Here is a 19,676-nt window from a genome sequence, read left to right as displayed (position 1 = left end):
CGCCCAGGTCGCAGCCTTCCTCCCCTCCCGCAGACCACCTGTGGACCCTGAACCCAGGTTTGCTCCTGTGGCCCCTGCTAGGGGTGGGAAACACACCCTCGCAGCTGCTGCCCTGTAGTCCTTACTCTCGGCTGTCGAGGGAACAGCCAGCAGGTGCTCACCCTCATCCCACACCTGCCTCTGGCCCACCACAGCTAGGCCGGCACATCAGGGGCTAGGTGCCTGCCTCTGGGGGCATCTGCATTTGGGCCTCTCACACTCCACCTCCCCAGTACTCGTGTCCAACCTCCTGCAGAAGACAGTGAGGGACTAGGAGCCTGTGTCACCTGCTGGGGCCTAGGGACTAGGGACTAGGAGCCTGTGTCACCTGCTGGGGCCTCCCTTTGGGAGTTGCTGCTCTGCCTCAGCCCTGGACATTGTCTATGGGCCGTCTTGGGAAGAAGCACTTGCTGCTGGAACACAACTGAACCCAGCTCAGTCATTCCACCTGCTGAAGTCTCTCGAGCTCTGTCACATCTAGAATCTGAAGTCGCCTCCCTGGGTGACACCTTGCTCTTCCTGCCAGCCCTGTGTGTGCAGGTCGCCTTCCCCAGCTCCGCAACCTACCACAACTCTAGACCAACCTATAATCACAGGACCTGGGTCTGCGTGTCAGATGTTCCCGAGGAGCCATGTGGGGCCGACTCCCCCTTCAGATGCTGGCCTGGACAGTCCCTGGAGGACCTAGCGCCTGCCTGTTCTAGGGACTTGGCACGTATCGAATGGAGGGACCTGAAGTCCCCTCGGCAAGGCCACCTAAGCCCTGGCTGGATGGCGCTGAAGGCTGAGATGGACTTTGTGTGTGACATCCCTCCCTCTGCTCTGGACTCTCTGGGGACCCCAGCTCTGGGCATGGGGAGGGGTTTTGTCTTTCTGTTTCGTATTCTTGTCTCAGGCAGTGCTGGTGAGCCTCCATGCTCTTCTCCACAGTCAACGCATGTTTTCTAAATGTTTGTAGCTTCTGCTTACAAAGCACTAAACTGGGAGAAACCAAAAGAGAGGAGGCCTTCACCCTCAGAGCGAGGCCGTGGTGTGCGGACGTGCTAGCTGACCCAGCAGGCTGTCCGAGGCAGCGCCGGGCCTTGGGAGCAGCAGGGACAAATGCTCTCATCTTAGCCAAAGAACCGGCAGGAGAAAAATGTCTAAGAGACTCCGACTTCTCAGAAGACGCTCTCTTTCTACTCAGTACCCAGGTTCTTTGTCACAGAAAGATATTTTCTAAGTACAGGTGCTCCGAGGCGTGACCGTGGGCTCACAGAGCATGTCTCTCACTTTTACAGACTTCGGGGAATCGAAGTTTGGCCACTTGGAGACTGGTGTCTTTTCTCCTCCCTCTTCTAAAACCAGAGAACGCATCCCCTTACGATGGTGTGACATGGGAGTGTGTAGGCAGCCCTCCCAGGGAGCAAACCGCAAATTAGACGGCGCATTTAATGACACACCGGCCAAAACTGATGAGCTGTCTGGAATCAGGTGGGAAGTGCGTGGTTGACAGTTTCTACACATAATTTGTCTCTTCTTGAAATTTTTTTTAAAGATTTTATTTATTTATTTGACAGAGAGAGATCACAAGTAGGCAGAGAGGCAGGCATAGAGAGAGAGAGGGCAAAGCAGGCTCCCCGCTGAGCAGAGAGCCCGATGTGGGGCTCGATCCCAGGACCCTGGTATCATGACCTGAGCTGGAGGCAGAGGCTTTAACCCACTGAGCCACCCAGGCACCCCATCTTCTTGAATTTTTTTTAAAAGTAAGCTCCATGCCCAGCGCGGAGTCCAATCTGGGGCTCGATCTGACCACCCAGGCTGAGATCAAGACCTGGGCTGAAATCAGGCGTCAGACACTCAACCAACCGAGTCACGGAGGTGCCCTTTGAACGGTTTCCACATCTGTAATCAAAGTCAAGCCACCAGCCCAGCCGTTCCCGGTACCTTTGTCTGCCCCCCTCCTTGGCCAGTGCGAGTGATCAGCTCCTTCTGGGCTGTGGGGAGCTGCCCTTCCAGCAGGCAAAGACCTCATCCTAGGATGGCCCCCTCTCAGGCCCAGTACTAGAATCTGTCCGGGCCCCAGGTGGCTGCGGGCCTCACGGTTCGTATTTGATGGGGTTCCTGCCCCCGCAGACGGCACTGTCCTACAGTGACTTCCCACGGGTTTGGGGAATCGAAATCTCTGGCAGCAGGAGAGCACTGTCCCCCAGGGTCCAAAGCAGTCCCCCACCCCTTTACATTGTGCTGCAGGGTGCTACAGGGTGAGGGCTGTGGGCAGAGCTGCCCCCTCCCCCATGCCCATACCCCAACCTTGACCTCAGCACAGCCCATCCTCCAGAGGGCCCCGAGCCCACTGGACGCTGAGGACGGCACCCTAAAGCCCAGCCAGGACTAGCCTGGCCCCAGGAAGGATCTTCAGGGTCTTCATTTCTGTATAAAACCCTCCACACTGGATCCCCAAATCCTCTGGTTCCCATTGGATCCACCTGTGGACGCAGCCCAAGCAGGAAGTCTGCGAGCTGCCTTGTGCCAGGCAACCAGGCCCCTGCCCTGGAGGGTTCACAGCCGTCCCTACCCTAGCTCCTGTCCGACAGCCGAGAGACTTCGAGCCGTAGACCATAAGGACAGAGTGCTGGGAGGGAGGACGCCAGGCTGACGGCCCTTCGTGGCCCCAGCACCCTCAGCCAGGACGTGGGGCGTCTCACCCTGCAGCTGAGGAAGCATTAGAAGCGGCCGGGTGATTTTATGTTTCCTTTGACCAGCGGTTCTCAAACTTCACTGCATGTTAGGGTCACCCAGGAACCCCTTAAAAGTCTCGATGCAGGGGCGCCTGGGTGGCTCAGTGGGTTGGGGCCTCTGCCTTCGGCTCGGGTCGTGGTCCCGGGGTCCTGGGATCAAGCCCAGCGGGGAGCCTGCTTCCCTTCCTCTCTCTCTGCCTGCCTCTCTGCCTGCTTGTGGTTTCTGTCTGTCAAATAAATAAATAAAGAATCTAAAAAAAAAAAAAAGTCTCGATGTGATGTCCAGGCTTCACCCCATATGCGAATGCAGCCTCTGCGGGTAGGGCCCAGGCAGGGACCCGACACACAGCCAGCCTGCAGAGCTCACGGCCCACTGATGATGCACCACAGCCTCCCTGAGCCCTCGAACCCTGGTCAGCTTGGGGCTGGCCGCTTGGGAGCTGCCCCTCTGACCTGAGGCCCGGAGATAGCCGCTTATCAGTGACCCAGAGCTCGCAGCTCTCTGTGGGCCAGGAGCGGCAGCCTGGGGATGGGCACAGGGAGACCCTGAAGTCTGTGTGGGAATCTAGGGTGGGTGGGACATGGGAAGCAGCCCAAGCTGGAGGCAGGCAAAGTAGCATGAATGAGCTGCCCTGTGCACAAGGCCCCCTGCCTCCCAGTCACCACACTGAGGCTGCACAGCCCCCTCCCTCGTGCCATCACCTGCTCCATGGGTCCTAAGGGGCATGGCAGACTCAAAGACCCCTCGAACTGACACGAGGAACTTCCCACAGTGTCTCCTCCTGGGGAACCCCCACCCTCCTGATGGCTCCCTGTGCAGGATTTGGTCCTGACCATCACCATGTGTCCCCAGGCATTTCTAGCTCTGCCCTAGGTGAGGTGTTGGTTCCCGCAGGGGCTGTCCTGGCCTAGGACCTGGGTTACGTGCTTGCCTGTGTGCACCTTTGTCACCGGCAGGCCCTGCTCAGCCCTCAAGGCCCAGATTAGGCATCATGTGTCCCCCGAAGCTTTCCAGAGGTAGATTTGATTGACAGAAACATGCCACCTCTGTGTCCCTGTTGCACTTTGTAAACGTCAGTGGAAGCACAACTGTTAGTCATTTGTTTGTAAAACCACAATATTTGGGACCAAACCCCTGCTTCACCACTTCTTAGGCATTTGACCTTGAGCAAGTTGCTTAGCTGCCTCAGTTTCCTAACCTATAAAACGGGGATCCTTGTCAATACTTGCTTCCTGTAATACCTGCCTCACAAGGTGTGGAGAGGGTTAAATGACAGCCTGTGAACATGCTAGCCCATGCCAGGGTCTCTGGACGAGGTCACCAGATGCTACCCGGTTCCCACTAACCTCTCAAGTCCAGCCCTCCATTGTCATGTTCTAGTGGTGCCAAGACCTCTGACCAATGGCAGAGCTCAGCTCGCCTCCCCAAAGGTGGGTGGAGATGCTGGCTGGAGTTCTACGGACCTCGTCCTGACCTGCTTGAAGTTGCCCTCCAGGGCCGTCCTGCTTTCAGGGGATGGGCAAACGCAAGTCCCAGAGTGCATTGGCATCTGGATACCAGCCCAGCGAACGGGCACAGAAGTGTCTCCGGCACCAGCACCCTGCTTCCTTCCCAGCTGCGTCTTCGTTGGCATCTCACACTCTGTGGTCACACTGAAAGAATCTGCCGGTCAGCCCCCTGGGTCACAAGCAACCATAACTGCTCAGTCTGTGCCAACCCAGAGCCACACCTAGGGGATGTGTCAGCCAGGCTGAGCCTGGCTCGCCCCCAGGACATCCCAGATATAGGGGAAGGGGACACTGCTAAGTGCAAGGGTTACTTCCGGCTGCAGAGGAGGCTGGCTCATATCTCTGTGTGGGTTGTATGTCCAGGTAAGACTTCAGGGGAAGGAGGGACAGCTACAGGGCAGGAGTCCCCACAGCCAGGGAAAGTGGGCAGTACATGACCAGAAGGGCCCAACTGAGTGAGGAGTAAGGGAAAGGTTGCGTGGAGCCGAGGGCTTCACTAAGGACTGGCTCCAGATGGTGTGAGGGGACAGTGAGGGGAGCAGAATGGACACAGAGAGACCTGGCTCCCAGGAGTGGCCGTGCCAGGCAGAAGGGTCGCTGGAAGTGGGGTGTGTTTGCACAGGTGCTCAGTGGATGGTGCCGATGGCCTGGAGGCCAGCTTTCAAGGAGGGGCCAGGCAGAGGCGCCAGGAGAAATGAGGAGTGTGGGTGATGTGGCAAGGCTGGGAGTCAGTGCTCAGAGTCTCTCTCCGAGCAGAGAGCCTGATGCGGGGCTGGATCCCAGGACCCTGAGATCATGACCTGAGCTGAAGGCTTAACCCACTGAGCCAACCAGGCACCTGTCTCCAATTTCCCTTTTTTTTTTTTTTTACCGTGGTAAAATATGCATAACGTAATAATTTACCATCTTAACCATTCCTACATGCACAGTTTGGTGGCATCAGGTCATTCATATTGTGCAGTCATCACGACCATCCAACCTGAGAATTCTGTTCATCTTGCAAAACCAAAACTCTGTCCCCACTGAACAATAACTCCCTGTCTCCCCTTCTCCCAGATCCTGGCAACTACCATTCTACTTTCTGTCCCTTTAAGTTTGACTACTCCAGGTGCCTCATCCGAGTGACCTCAACAGTGTCTGTCCCTTTGTGACTGGCTTATTTCAGAGTTTAATGTCCTCCAGGTTCATCGATACTGCCGCACGTGACAGATTCCTTGTTAGAAGATTGAGGGATCTCGTACGGAAGGAACGCATCGTGCCAACCCACTCACCCGTCGTGGACACTTGTGTTGCTCCCACCTTTCAGCTGTTACAAGTAATACACTATGAACATGGGCGTATAGACATGTCTTCGAGATCCTGCTTCCGGTCCCGTTGTGTATATGCCCAGTGGTGGAATTGCTGGGCCACAGAGTAGTTGTGTTTAATTTCTGCCGAACCTCCACACTGGTTTCCACACTGGCTGCACCAGCGGCACACTCGCCAGCGGGGCACGAGGGCTGCCTTTCTTCGAATCTTTGTCAATACTTGCTTCCTGTCGCTTTGACAGTAACCATCCTCATGGGTAGGAGGCCTGACTTTTTTTTGAACTTGCAGTGTTCAAATCGACACTAACAGGAAGCAGCTTTCCTCTTGGAAAAGAATCTAAAAGTATCAGTAACATCTGGTAAAGTGAATGTTGTAAAAGGCGTATCTCTGAGTCCTACTTCAGCCATATTTTCCATATTTGAGGTCCATCCCAATTAAGCTTGAACTCCCGTGAAAGAAATCCATTTCCTTTCTAGAAATCCTGTTTTTCAACTTTCATGTTCCTTTAGGGAAAAGTAAGATTGCTGACTCAGAGTTTAGTCAGTTTTTAATTTTTTTTTTTTAAGATTTTATTTATTTACTTGACAGAGATCCCAAGTAGGCAGGGCGGGGGGAAGGGCAGACTCCCCGCTGAGCAGAGAGCCAGATGATGGGGGCTCCATCCCAGGACCCTATGACCATGACCTGAGCTGAAAGCTCAGTTTTTAAAACAAGTTTCTGTTGAACATGGGATTCTAGTTGAGCACAGGAGAAAGAGATGGAAACATCACAGGCTCTGCCTTTGAGGGACTTGGGTCTGAGTAGGAGAAAAGGAGTCAGAAGGGAGCGGGAGGAGGTGGAACCTCACTCAGGAAGGTCCCGGTGCGGAGGGAGAGCCCGGGGTGGAGGGGGCTGAGCACAGGCCCTGTCACCTCGAGGCCCTGCCAACCACCTCTTCAGGCCCTCTTGGCACTGACTTCCAGCTCCTTACCTCCTCATGGTCAGGGGATCAGGAAAATTCTGCTTCTCTGCATGGCCCTTGGGTCTATTGGTTCTTCCCACCAGCTTTCCAGCCCAGCAGGCCTAGATCCAAAGAGTCATTCCCAGACATAGCAAACACCCTTCAGAGCTTTGACACAAGCTAAGCGCGCGCGCGGGAAAGGCTCTCCGGAGCACCCCGCAAGGCCCTTTTCCCCTAGGACCAGCCCTCGGAGCTGGGGAGGGGGAGTTGACTCCGCCCATCTCCTTCGCCGGGTGTGCGCCACATTTCACCGCGGCTGGCGGGGACCCCAGGATCTGGGTCAGCGACCAGTCCGGCGTTAGGTGCCCCCCTCCCCGGGAAAGTTCTGCGCATTCTCTCGCCCGTCCTTCCCGCCTCCGGGGCGCCTCGGCTCGGCTGTAGGTGCCCTGCGCGCCCCCCGCCCAGTCCCAACGGTGCCCTCCGCCTAGACCAAGACCCCCACCCACCCAGAACACAGCGGCCGTCTCCATTCGGCTTCTCCGCCCTCCTCCCCAGCTGGCCGCTCCCCCGTGCCCTCTGCGCCCCGGGCCGGGCCGTCTCCGCTGCCCGGAACGTGCCCAGCGGGAGCTTCCGTAGAAAAGCCCGGGCACAGACGCGGTGCGGGGACCCGACGTAGGCGGGGCCCGGCCGGGGAAACCCCCTGGCTTTCCATCTGCTTCGCCCTGGTCGGCTGCGCCCTCTGGACCGCGGGTCCTTCGCCTCCCCGGGCTGCTAGACCCTGGCCCTGGCCCTCTCTCCACTTTGGCCCCGCCCCTCCCTTGGCCCCGCCCACGATCCAGTCCTTTCACCGGCGCTCTGGCCCCGCTCCTTCTCTCGCACACGGGCCGCGAGGCTGGGAACCACGGAGATGACCGAGCCTCCGAGCCGCCCAGAGAGGCCGGAAGTCTGTGAGACAGAGCGGGAGCGTGCGTCGAAGGCCCGTTTCCGGTTTTGTCGCGCGTTCGGAGCCTCGGGCGGTCCACTGGGAGGGTGAGTGGGCGCGTCGGGCGCGGACTCGGGGCCAGGCGGGTTATGCGCTCCTCCCGCTCGGGCGGAGTGGCAGCTGGCCGACCCCCGCGTCCGGCCGCCTCCGGCACTGCGGGGGAGCGCGGGTGGCGCGAGCGGCTTGGGGACGCCGTGGGCGCCTGGCGCGGGGGGTGGCCCGCGGCGGCGGGAGGCATGAGGCCGAGTCCTGCAGGCCCGGCCGCGTAGCGCGGTGCTGGTGGCGGGCTTCTCCCGCGGCTTTCCCCCCAGGTCTCGGCGTGCTCCGCGCGGGGTACCCCTTCCCGCGGAGCCACCGCCTCTCGGGTCCTCTTTCCCCCGTTTGCGGCCCGTGGAAGACCCGACGCTAGCGGCGGCGGCCGGAGGGGCTGTGCGGTGGGCGCGGTGGGCTTTCTGCGTCCCCGAGTTCTGGCTGCCGCTCGGCCTGCTCTCCTCTGCTGGGGACCGGCGTCCCTGCTGGGCGAGGGGGGGTCACTGCTGCCCGGGTCATCTTCCCTGGACCCGCAGTCTGGGCTGCCGCCCACGAGCCGCTTTCTGAGCCAGAAGCTCCCCCAGGAAGCCGCTTCTCAGACCTGGGGGAATAGCAGGTTCATGCGGGCGGCGGGGTTCCGTCCCGCCCCGCTTCTTCCTGCGGTCTGTTCCGGCCGCGTCCTCAGGCCGCACCACCGCCTCCCCCGCTGCCTTTGGCGCCCTCCGCACCGCGGTCTGGTTGGCGCCTCTGGGACCGGATCCATCAAAGTAAACCCGAGTTTCCCAGTTGAGAGGCTTCGGAGTTTCTCCCACCGAGGCGCGGACACGGAAGTTTCACTCCTCAGACCGCTTCCTGAAGGCAGGTTCTCATGCCTTGTGCATGGCCGCGTCCCCTGCCTGCCTAGTCGGGACCTGGCGGAGGCGGCAGCCCCCCGCCCGCCCTGTGTCTGTGGAGTGACTCACGCACCTCACACACGCGGAAAGAGGAAGGGAGCTTCCGGGGGCAGATGCTCACGAGCTGTGGCCACTTGGGCTCCACCATATGTCCCTGCTGAAGAACACTGGGGTTAGAGGTAAAAGGGAACACAGTACCCTTATTCAGGGATAGGGGTCCTCCGGCACCCTGACCTCTGACCCTTTCATAACTGCCAGCAGATTGCGCGGCCTGGACACATGGACGCCCACTCACCGAGCCTCATGGTAGGAGTCTGCCTGCCTCCATTCCCTCACTTGTCTTGTGAGGGCCCCTACCTTTCCCGTGGGAACCTACCCTGCCCCTGGGCCTGGTCCTAGACCCTCAACTGGGCCCTCTGGCCCTTGCCAGGCTCAGGCATGCCCACCCTCAAGGGAGTGAGCAGACCCCTGCCCAGACTGGGGCCTGCCAGAGGCCCTTATGGGGGGAGTTTGTAGATCACCAGGATCTGGCTGCCTCCTCCTCCTCCATACTGCCCCTCCCTCAGTTTTTAGAGCCAAAAGGGCCTGGTGACGGTCTCGTCCAGCCCTGTGGTGCCTGTGCCTGAGACACACCTTGAGGTGGAGCCAGAGTGGGGCTGGCACCCAGGGTTCCCTGGGGTGCTGGTGTATGTCTTTTCAGGAGGCTGTGACGTTCGGTGATGTGGCCGTACACTTCTCGAGGGAGGAGTGGCAGTGTCTGGACCCTGGCCAGAGGGCCCTCTACAAGGAGGTAATGCTGGAGAACCACAGCAGTGTGGCTGGACTAGGTGAGGCTGCATCTTGGGACTCCCTCCCCCACATCACTGGTCAGCACCCATTTAGCCAGCCTGAGGGGTAATGTGGGCCATGGGTCTTTCTAGGTCAGGAGCTTACCCTGGGAGGTGTGACAGTGAGTTCTGTGCATTATAAATAACTTTTTCCATCCTGTTTGTTAACTTCGTGGGATCAGATCTTAATGAAATTAAGTCCATTTGTTTTTGCCTTATGGGTTGTACCTTTGAAATTTTATTTAAAAGTTCTTTCCTACTCCAAGGTCATAGAGACAATCTGTATGTTCTCCTGTGGATTTTATAGTTTGTCTTTTTTGTTTAGGTCTGGGGTCCACGTGTGTGTCTGGAGTTATGTAGGACTCCAACCTTTTCCATTGATTTGTAGAGGGCCCTGCCTGTCTCCTGCGTGTGACACTGTTTCTGAGTTGGCCTTGTAGTGTGTCTTAATGCCTGGTGGGACAGCTTCCCCCTTCTGTTCTTTTTAAAACTTCACACCTATTCGTGGGTAGTGGGGTAATTCTTTCATATAAACTTAGAGTAAGTTTGAGTTTTTCAGTTCTTGGAACTGGCATTTTTTGGGGGGGTGATTCACAAGAGCAGAGCTAACCTCTTTCTCATATTAAATATTCCCACCCAAGACCATGGAATGTGTCTCCATTTATCCCATTTACCTTCTGTGTGCTTTGTTAGAGTTCTGGGATTTTCTCCAGAGTGGTCTAGTACCTACTCATGCTTTCTTTTTGGTTGTTTTGTCAATGTATCTCTTCATGTTGCTCTCTCTACATATATTTTTAAAGATTTTATTTATTTATTTGACAGAGAGAGAACACAAGTAGGCAGAGAGGCAGGCAGAGAGAGAGGAGGCGGCAGGCTCCCCGCTGAGCAGAGAGCCCGATGTGGGTCTCAGGGATCATGACCTGAGCCGAAGGCGGAGGCTTTAACCCACTGAACCACCCAGGGGCCCCAATGTTGCTATGTTTTTAACTGGTTATTGTTGCGGTATGAAATGCTGTCGTTTTGGAGGGTTGATCTTGTACTTGGCAACTTTGTTGAACTTGCTGCTAGTCTGGTGCTGGATTCTAGGAGGAGGAGCCTGCGTCTGGGAGGGTGATGTTTTCCCTCTTGGTCCCACAGGATCCCAGCTTTTAGCTGGGGCCAGAGCCCTAGTGCTGTAGACAGGACTGCTGTGGGCAGGCCTGTTGGTTCCTCATTTTAAAGGTAATACTTCTAGGGGCGCCTGGCTGGCTCACTTGGTGGAGAGAACTCTTGATCTCAGGGATGTAAGTTTGAGCCCCACGTTGGGTGTGGAGATCACTTTAAAAAAATTTTAAGAAATGACAAAAAAAATAAAAACCTCTTCTTTAGAAAAAAAATAATAAGAACACATCTAATTAAAATCAGAAGAGGGTGCCTGGGTGGCTCAGTGGGTTAAGCCCCTGTCTTCAGCTCAGGTCGTGATTTCAGGGTCTTGGGATCGAGCCCCGCATCGGGCTCTCTGCTCAGCGGGGAGCCTGCTTCCTCCTCTCTCTCTGCCTGCCTCTCTGCCTGCTTGTGATCTCTCTCTGTGTGTCAAATAAATAAATAAAATCTTTAAAAAAATAAAATCAGAAGAAAGTAGCTGAGGAATTTTCTTTTTAATCATAAACAAGTACATTGGGCGGGGGGCCTGGCAGAGCCAGTTGGTGGCGCATGCAACTTCCTGATCTTGGGGTTGTGAGTTCAAGCCACATGTTGGGTGTAGAAATTACTTAAAAAATAAAGCTTAAAGAAAAAGCAAGTACATTGAATTTCAAATTCTTTTTTGCATCAGTTGAGAATTTGTATATTCTTTTTAAGTTTATTAGTCTAGTAAATTATATAGACATTTTGTTTTATTTCTGGAATAAACCCTACTTAAATTATACTTTACATATAAACTTTGATACCATTTTGGACTCAGGTGGTATTGTATTTCAGATTTTTCATCCGTGTTCATAGTGAATTGGACCTAATTTGTTTATTTTTGTGAATTGTTCTTACGTATTTTTGGCAAATGGCAGTTGGCATATCAGTTTCATAAGATGAACAGGGCATCTTTTTAATTTCTGGAAGAATTTATGTATGTGGAATTGCAGTTATTGGTAGAACTCTCGTGTAAAACCCTCTGGGCCTTGGGCAAGGAAGGTTTTGTGCTAGCGTTTGTTTTTTTAGTGACTAAGAGTCTGTTAAGTTTATGAATTTCCTTTTGTGCTAATTTTCTCATTTATGTGTCACATTACAAGTTGATTTGTTCGTTTAGATGTTGAATTGCTTCACCATCTGTTTGCTCTTTATTTTTAGTTTCCATTACATGTGTAGTTATTTCCCTGGTGTATTTTTTTAACCGTGTTGACCTTGATTGGTTTTGCCATGAAACTGTCATTTTCGTCTTTCCAAAGAACCAGTGTCTGGTTTTGCTGATCTTCCTTTGCAGTGGGGGATGTGGGTGCTTTTGTTCTCTAATCATTGAATCCTGCCCCACGGATATTTTCTTCCTCCTTATATGGGTTTGCTGTGTTGATTTGCCCCCAACTTCCTGAATTTGATATTTACTTCATTTGTGTTTTACCATTTTCATTTCTAGTAAATGTATTTAAAAATGAAAAAGTTTATGTGTAAGTAGTACTTAAACTTCATCCTGCAAGTTTGATAGTAAATACAGCTGCCATGTCGTAATTTGTTACTCAGTTTTCAGGTAGCTAATAGTTTCGAGGTACCTGCACCTACCTTCATATCCAGTTGCATTTTGGTTGGGGCACAGTGTGGTAGTGTCCTTGAATGGGGCCATGACCCCCTTCATAGCTGAAGCACCCCAAGGGTGTTTCTCTGTGGACATCCCACGTGTACTTGGGGAGAACAGTGTTTCCCGCTGAGCATGGGTTCCCGTGTACACATGAGGCCTTCACCCATGGGCTCCCTGCCTGCCCTCCTCCATCCCCACAGCCGGTTACCTGAGGGAAGCCCTGACCACAGGGTTTACTCAGCCCTTGAATGGGCTGGGAGGACACCACAGCACTGTCCCCCCCAGTGTGGGGGCTGCTGGCCCTGGAAGGTGGGTGCCACTGCAGTCTGCTGAGGCCCCCGCAGATTGGCACGAGGACATGAAGCAGGGGCAGCCTGGTGAGGGTCAGACTTCAGCACCTTCTGAATTAAAATCTGTTCATCTGTTGGTTTATTGTTTTTTTTTCTTGTTTCTTGGCCACTCGTACCCCCGGAATGTTTCAGCTCAGAACTGGGGGATAGTCCATCTCTGCTGAGGGAAGTGCTGGCAGTGTCTGACTGCTTTCTCCCTAGGCTAGAGCTGGCCTGCTCTTTGCAGACTCTCTGGTGTCAGATCCCCTGAGGATCCTGGCCCTGCTGTGGATGGGGATGGGCTGAGAATCCAGGCGTCTCACTGTCAAACCTCAGGAGCTGGACCGATCTGGCCAGAGAGGGCCACTGTGTTCAGAACCTTACCCCGATGCTCCCTTCGGAGGCTCTCCCTGTGCTGCAGTAGCCCCCTGCCTCTTTACTCCTGGAAACCAAGGGTGTTGGGCCCTGTGCTGTACCCTCAGCCATACTGACACAGTCCCCTTCTCTTGTCATCCCCACAGCAGGATTCCTGGTCTTCAAGCCTGAGCTGATCTCCCGGCTGGAGCAGGGGCAGGAGCCATGGGTCCTTGACCTGAAGGGAGTCGAGGGGAGAGAGGGGGCAAGAACCTTCCTTACAGGTGAGGCTCAGGCTTAAGAAGCTTCTGGGGGTGGGTGAGGAGGTGTTCAGAGAACCCATGCCCAGCAAGGGCTGAGAGGGTGGGAAGCTGGAGATGGACCCCAGGGACTGGCCACGCAGGCATGCTGGGATGCCTGTGAACACCATGGGGCCACAAGTGGGCCCACTGACAGAAGCATCACCCAGTCATGGAGTTGCATTGGGAGAGACTGAACTACAGAAAAGCAGGGACGTGAGATTCTTGCGTGTTACAGCAAAAACAGTTGGTTGCTCAGTTTCTAATTTTACTAATGTTCTTATTAAGCAAAGGTATGGATCCATGGGAACCACCAAGTTTGATTCTTAGCAGCTTTTCAGGCGAATATCAGTTCCCTCCCTCTCACCAACAGCTCCCTCCAGAACTTCTTGGGGCCTCTCAGATCAGGCTTCAGGGCAGTGGTAGTGCCCTGGGGCTCCTGGAACAAAGCGCCACAGACTGAGGCCTGAAACCACAGAGATTTCATCGTCTCACGGTTCTGGAAGCCAGACATCCAAAATCCAGGCATCAGCAGCTTCCTGTCCCCTGTGAAACCTAGAGGGGATGACCCTTCCTAGCTCCTCCAGCTTCTGGTGGCCCCAGGTGTTCTTTGGCTTGTGTCCGTGTCACTCCAGGGTCTGCCTCCATCATCACCTGGCCTCCCCATGTCTTCTTGAAAGGTACCGTCGTACCGGGTTAGGCCTGTACTTTCTTCAGTGCAACCTCATCTTAACTAACACTGTCTCAACAGTCCTGTTTACAAATCAGCTTATATTCTGAGGTCCTGGTTTCGGCGGGGGCACAGTCAGCCCATAACAGGGGCACCTGTCACCTCACAGTGTTGGCTCCCACTGGGCTTCGCTGAGGAGATGACAGTGCCCCCAGCCTTATCTGGTCCTCCCTGGCAGACATGTTGCCTTCGGTTCGGGCACTGTGACAGTGTGTATCTTCACCACAGAAAGGAGTCCTTGCTCACTGCCGTGTCCCACGGTCACTGCCACAGTGGAGCAGGGCCTGGCGCCACGTGCTCTAATCCCTGGCTGGCTGGAAGCAGGTTGGAGCATCAGACTGTGCGCTTCCTGCCTGGGAGGGCCTGGAGTTGTCCTTACAGCAGGTTACCAAGTCTCTGTAAAGCATCGTCACACGCTTCGTTGTGTGGAAGGCAGCAGCGGTTGGGCAGCTGTGTTGGGAACCCTGATCCCAGCCCCCAGCATCCTTGGCTCTATAACTGAAGGCCGGGCTTTCTGCTTGAGGCCCCTTTCCTCTCCTTCCCGGGAAGTGGGTAGAGCTGTAGACTAGCCCAGTTAAAACCCAGCCACCATTAAGTATCTCCAAGGTGGAGGGGAGATTTCAAAGGGGTACCATGGCAGATAAGCCAGCTGGAGCTGGCAGAATGGGGTAGTTCGGGAGTTTATGTGCAGCAAATGGTTTTTAATGGTGACGAGGCAGCAGCAAAGAAAACACCCCCCAAGGAGATAGAGACCTGCTCTTGGGCCTAAGAGCACAGGGCAGGAGCGCAGCCTCGCCGATGGAAGTGTGTGGAGTGCGCTAGACGATGTACGTGCCCAGGGGTGTTACTTGTGCCTGCCTCGTCCAGCAGACAACCGAGGAGTGGCCCAGAGTGGTAGCAGGGTGCAGAGCTGCACACCTGTCCCCAGCCTGCAGGGACACACACACACCTGTTCTCTGAGGGAAAACCACTTCTGAAGAGAGGGAGCATATGCAAGGAAGTCCCTGAGGCTGGTGCTGGGGCGTGCTGTGTGGGGAGGCTTCTCAGACTCGGTTCTAGGGAACCAGATGGAGACCGACACCCACGAGGTCCGTGGCTTTGAGGCTGCTTAGCCACATGGGGTTATCCTTTTTCCTCTTGTGAGCAGGAGGTCCCAGTCCCACCGCTAGAGACATCACCATGTTCTTCCCTGGTGTCCGTAGAGGCCTCTGCTTTCCAGCAGGAGGCAGTGGAAAGTGATACTTGTCTATCTGCTCATCTCCCGGTCAGGGAGGCCTGGGCAGAGGGTGGAATGGGCCAGCACCCCACGGCCAGTCCTGCCTTGTGGAAGGGTGTGTGGTTGTGCATCGAGGACCAGGCAGGGGATGCCCCGTTTCATAAGGACACAGAGAGGTCAAAAGGGCAGGTGTTGGGGGAAGAGGCCTGGGTCCATTCCCGATGGTCTCATGAGCTGTGTGACTGAGGAGCCCCAGAGTCCTTACTGTGGGATGGTGATTCCACTGCTGACCTCACTGGATCGTCATGAAGACTCATCAAGAAACGGCGGAACTAAGTGTTCCTTAGCCACCGAAGATGGTCTGTGTGGGATGGCCTTTGGCTCACCTGGGCCCGCCCACAAACTGCGGATCCCTGGAGCTGGAGAGGGTGCTGATGTTAGGAACCACCAAGAGCCCTAGAACTGGGCCCTGGAGGATTTTGCTGTGGGGTGGTGATGAGCTGCTCTTAACTGGTTGTCACACTGGTTACGAAGTTTGTTGTGATGCGAGTTATGACCCTGGGCGTGATCATGGACACTACGGAGGTGTCTGACATGGCCAAGGTGCTCTCTAGGACTACAGAGTAGGATACAGCCTGACACGTACTTGGAGAGTCCAAAAGGAAAGTGGATGGATGTTGGGAAGCCTCATGGGTAGCTGGAGCCTCCAGAACCCCAAGGGAACAAGAAAGCAGTAGGACCCCTGGGTGTGGCCTCCTGTAAGCCAAGGGCCACAAGCAGTGGTTGTGCATGGTCAGGGCTGCATCAGGGTGGCTTGGCAGCGGCTGGAGAAAGCAGAAGTCAGGCCTGGGGTCCCACTCAGAGCCCCAGCCAGCTCCTCAGGCTCACCCCTGCTCTGCCCCTCAGCAGCTGTCCGGCCTTATTTTCCTCCAAGCCTGCCTGTCCCCCAACTCAAAGTCTTCAAACCCTCTTGCCCTCACTCCGCCTCCTCTGGGTCCGGGAGCCTCTGGCCACACTTGCCGGGCCATCGGGCTCACTGTGTCTTTATGGATTTTCGCTCATCCCAGTTCCCCACAGGATGGCCCTCTCCTCACATCCTCACACGCAGGAGTGCACAGTTGTTGAATGAATGCATAAAGTAAAAGTATTAATGAAACCAAATTTTGAAAACCATCAAAGGCATGACTTCTGGTAGTGTTTCTCCATGTGGGTGTGTCCTTGCTTGATGCGGCCCATCCTGGCAGGGAGTGCGCGCGGTTCCCAGGGATGGTGTGCAGCCCCTGTCCCCACCCCTGGTGTTTGTCCCGTCTCGAAGCACAGGGGGTAAGGGGCATTCTTTCCTGTTTCTTTCAGATTCTGCGGTTGGGATTGTGACTGAGCAGGCCTGTGAGCACGTGGATGTTCTAAAATCAGAACCCTGTGTGGCGCTGGTCAGAAGCCCCTCACAGGATTTTCCTCAGACTTCTAGCTTTAGAGACACCTGTGATTCTGAGGTCTGGTCAGAGACTAAGCCAGGCTCCCTCCTCCAGAAAAAGCGCTTGAACTCAGGGACCGTGGCTACCAGGAAGACCTTCGCCAAGGAGGGTGCCCAGGGTTGTGGCAAGCTGGAGAGCAGTGGTGGCCTGGGTGGTCAGCCTGGCAGAAGTCCAGGAGGTGCTGCTGAGGGGACATCCCGAAGATGTGACACGTGTGGCACAAGTTTTAGATCTACTTCAGACATTGTTCTGTATCAAGGAATGAATACACAGAAAAAAACTAGTAGATGTCCAGAGTGCAAAAAAAATTTACCCGATTGTTTACAGGGGAGAAATGGAAGTAACTGCCACAGAGAGAAGCCCTATGAGTGCGAGGAGTGCGGGAAAGTCTTCAGGTTGTGCTCACAGCTTAATCAGCATCAGAGAATCCACACTGGAGAAAAGCCATTCAAATGCATCGAGTGTGGAAAAGCCTTTCGTCTGAGCTCAAAACTTATTCAGCATCAAAGAATTCATACTGGAGAGAAGCCCTACAGGTGTGAGGAGTGTGGAAAGGCCTTCGGTCAGAGCTCCAGCCTCATCCACCACCAGAGGGTCCACACAGGGGAGAGGCCCTATGGCTGTCGGGAGTGTGGGAAGGCCTTCAGCCAGCAGTCCCAGCTGGTCAGACACCAGAGGACCCACACCGGGGAGAGGCCCTACCAGTGCCAGGAATGTGGGAAGGCCTTCAGCCAGAGCTCAACGCTGGCCCAGCACCAGCGGATGCACGCTGGGGACAAACCCCAACTTCCACGGAGCCCAGATGGTCTCGGCCTCATTGCGCATCAGAGAACCCACCCTGCGGAGAAGCCGTTTAAGTGTGACGAGTGTGGGAAGGCCTTCAGGTGGGTGTCTCGCCTTAGTCAACATCAGCTGACCCACACCGGAGAGAAACCTTACAAATGCAACAAGTGTGCAAAAGCCTTTGGTTGTAGCTCACGACTTATTCGCCATCAGAGAACTCACACTGGAGAAAAACCATTTAAGTGCGAGGAGTGTGGGAAAGGCTTTGTCCAGGGCTCACACCTAATTCAGCACCAGAGAATTCACACTGGAGAGAAGCCCTATGAGTGTAGTGACTGTGGAAAAGCCTTCAGCCAGAGCTCAAGCCTCATTTACCATCAGAGAATCCATAAGGGAGAGAAGCCCTACGAGTGCCTCGAATGTGGAAAAGCTTTCAGTATGAGCACACAGCTCACAATACATCAGAGGGTCCATACTGGGGAGAGACCCTACAAGTGTACTGAATGCGGGAAAGCTTTCAGTCAAAACTCAACCCTTTTCCAGCACCAGATAATCCACGCAGGAGTGAAGCCCTACGGATGCAGTGAGTGTGGGAAAGCCTTCAGCCGGAGCTCCTATCTTATCGAGCACCAGAGGATCCACACCCGGGCCCAGTGGTATCATGAGTATGGGAATACCTTGGAAGCTTCTACCCACGTGAGCCGTATAAAAGTCAATACTGTAAAGAAACTGCATAAATGTAATGAATGTGAGAAAATATTCAGGTGGCGCTCACATCTCATTATACATCAGAGAATTCACACCGGAGAGAAACCTTACAAATGTAACGATTGTGGCAAAGCTTTTAATCGGAGCTCAAGGCTTACTCAGCATCAGAAAATTCACATGGGGTAGACCTCTTACCTTTATAAATGTGTATAAGTGTGAATAAACCTACAGCCTTAACTTTACATATTTTATATGGGATCATTTATACTAAGAATTTAGAATGTGGGGAGAGAGTCCAAATTCCTCTCTTAGGAAAGAAAATGTCCAAATTCCTATAAAGTGGATGTTCCTTTGCTGGAATGTGTGACCTTAGCCCGCTCAGCAAAGCCTGTGTCCCTCGAGTCAGGGTGCACAGGTGTAGGGTTTTGAATTCACAGAGGGAAGACCCTCGGTCCTGTGGATGAGGAAGATCATGGGAAAAGGCCTGTGAGCATCGCCACACAGCTTAGAAGTTACCCAAAGTGTCTCCCCTGAGCACTGGCCCCTCAGACTGCCTTCAGCAATCAGGATGTGTTCGTTTGTGCTCATGGAATCCCAGAGCGAGGGGCCTAGAACTCCCTTCTCTTGCCTTCTGCACCTGACTCCTTCCGAGTCAGCCCCACCAGAGCAAGTTGGGGATACGCCAGAGGGCCCCGGGGACCAGGCTCTGCAGAGAGGAGCTCGGATCAGCACGGGACTCCAGGAACCAAGCCCAGGTTGTGACTGTGGGACCTATTCTGTGACTCTGGGATGTCACCGTCCTTGAAATCCAGGGTCTCTCTGCTTGCCAGCATCATTTCAGGGTGATGGGAAGAACTGAACTGTGAGAGCCCCCCCACCCCCCAACCCAACTCTGACCCCCGAGCCAGCGTGTCCAGCCAAACCCAGTGCAGACCTGGCCTCAGCAGGAAGAGCGCATGGGAGCCCAGTGGATGCCCTCCAGAGGCCAGGATGTGACCCTTCCTGCTGCTTCCCAGACTTCCTCAGACTTGATCCTGCTGTACAAACTGCCAGAACTGGGAGGGTCTGCAAGCAGACCGGTGGGGCTGTTGCCTTTTCCCAGAGGCTGGTGGAGATGGAGACGGACTGCTCCCAGCAGCATGAGACTGAGGACAGTATGGATTGTGGCCCTGCCCTAGGGTCCTGGAGTCACCAACTGTGACAGCGTTTGAGGGGACCAGAGGTTTTACTCAGACTGGCTACTACCTGCTGCCACTCACGCAGTACCGTCGGTCATTGGTGTCACTGCCAGTTACCACTTAGACAAAACGTGGGCCAAAGAGCCCTCCTCCCTGTCCTGGTGGAGAGGCCCATGTCTCCCACATACAGTTTGGGATGATCAGGTCCATGTGGGTTTCTCTTCTAGCACATGGACCGGGATCTCAGCCCAATCACCAGCCACCGCTGGTAACCAAAGGGACATAGGCCAGTCACTCCGTGATTTATGGCAATACTTGATTTGGGTCACTGTCACACCAGTCTGGCTAAGCCTCTGGGTAGGTCCCGGAGATGCAGCCTTGATGGCCGAGTGTTGTGCAGCTCAATAGCAGGTTATAGATTTGTATCGGGAAAAGGGCTGGTTCCTATGCTCGCAGTGGGAGGTTCCAGAACTTCTGGCAGTTTGGGATGGTCAGGTCTGTGTGGGTTTCTGTTCTAGCACACGGACCAGGATCTCAGCCCAATCACCAGCCACCGCTGGTTAGCCAAGCACAAAGTCCGGTGTGCCGTCCG

General features: G+C 54.8%; 1 protein-coding gene across 4 annotated transcripts; it reads left to right on the top strand.

The window, feature by feature from the left end:
* Positions 1-8,281: 8,281 nt before the first annotated feature.
* ZNF7 (zinc finger protein 7) lies at positions 8,282-18,148 on the top strand. 4 transcript variants are annotated; one of them, XM_032848297.1, is made up of 5 exons: positions 8,282-8,600; positions 8,680-8,727; positions 9,089-9,248; positions 12,866-12,979; positions 16,294-18,148. In XM_032848297.1, exons 2-5 carry the CDS (start codon positions 8,701-8,703, stop codon positions 18,090-18,092), a joined length of 2,100 nt encoding a protein of 699 aa, XP_032704188.1. In that variant the 5' UTR covers positions 8,282-8,600; positions 8,680-8,700; the 3' UTR covers positions 18,093-18,148. The 4 variants fall into 4 exon arrangements, with proteins under 4 accessions (XP_032704188.1, XP_032704189.1, XP_032704186.1 ...); XM_032848298.1 differs by having other exon boundaries at positions 8,283-8,600; positions 8,683-8,727; positions 9,122-9,248; positions 12,863-12,979; XM_032848295.1 differs by having other exon boundaries at positions 8,283-8,600; positions 8,683-8,727; positions 12,863-12,979.
* Positions 18,149-19,676: the final 1,528 nt, after the last annotated feature.

The sequence above is a fragment of the Lontra canadensis genome, unplaced genomic scaffold (genome assembly GCF_010015895.1).
Source record: "Lontra canadensis isolate GAN:19392208 unplaced genomic scaffold, GSC_riverotter_1.0 scaffold201, whole genome shotgun sequence".
Lineage (NCBI taxonomy): Eukaryota > Metazoa > Chordata > Mammalia > Carnivora > Mustelidae > Lontra > Lontra canadensis.
The sequence above is the reverse complement of the archived record's forward strand: the minus strand, read 5'-3'. Positions and strand labels throughout refer to the sequence as shown.

What these genes read in the sequence shown, in the direction of transcription:
- ZNF7 (XM_032848295.1), top strand. Translation starts at nt 8,701, where the DNA reads ATGGACGCCCACTCACCGAGCCTCATG. An exon ending in CAGCAGTGTGGCTGGACTAG is followed by an intron (nt 9,249 to 12,862) that starts GTGAGGCTGCAT and finishes TCATCCCCACAG; the next exon opens with CAGGATTCCTGGTCTTCAAG. An exon ending in GGCAAGAACCTTCCTTACAG is followed by an intron (nt 12,980 to 16,293) that starts GTGAGGCTCAGG and finishes TGTTTCTTTCAG; the next exon opens with ATTCTGCGGTTGGGATTGTG.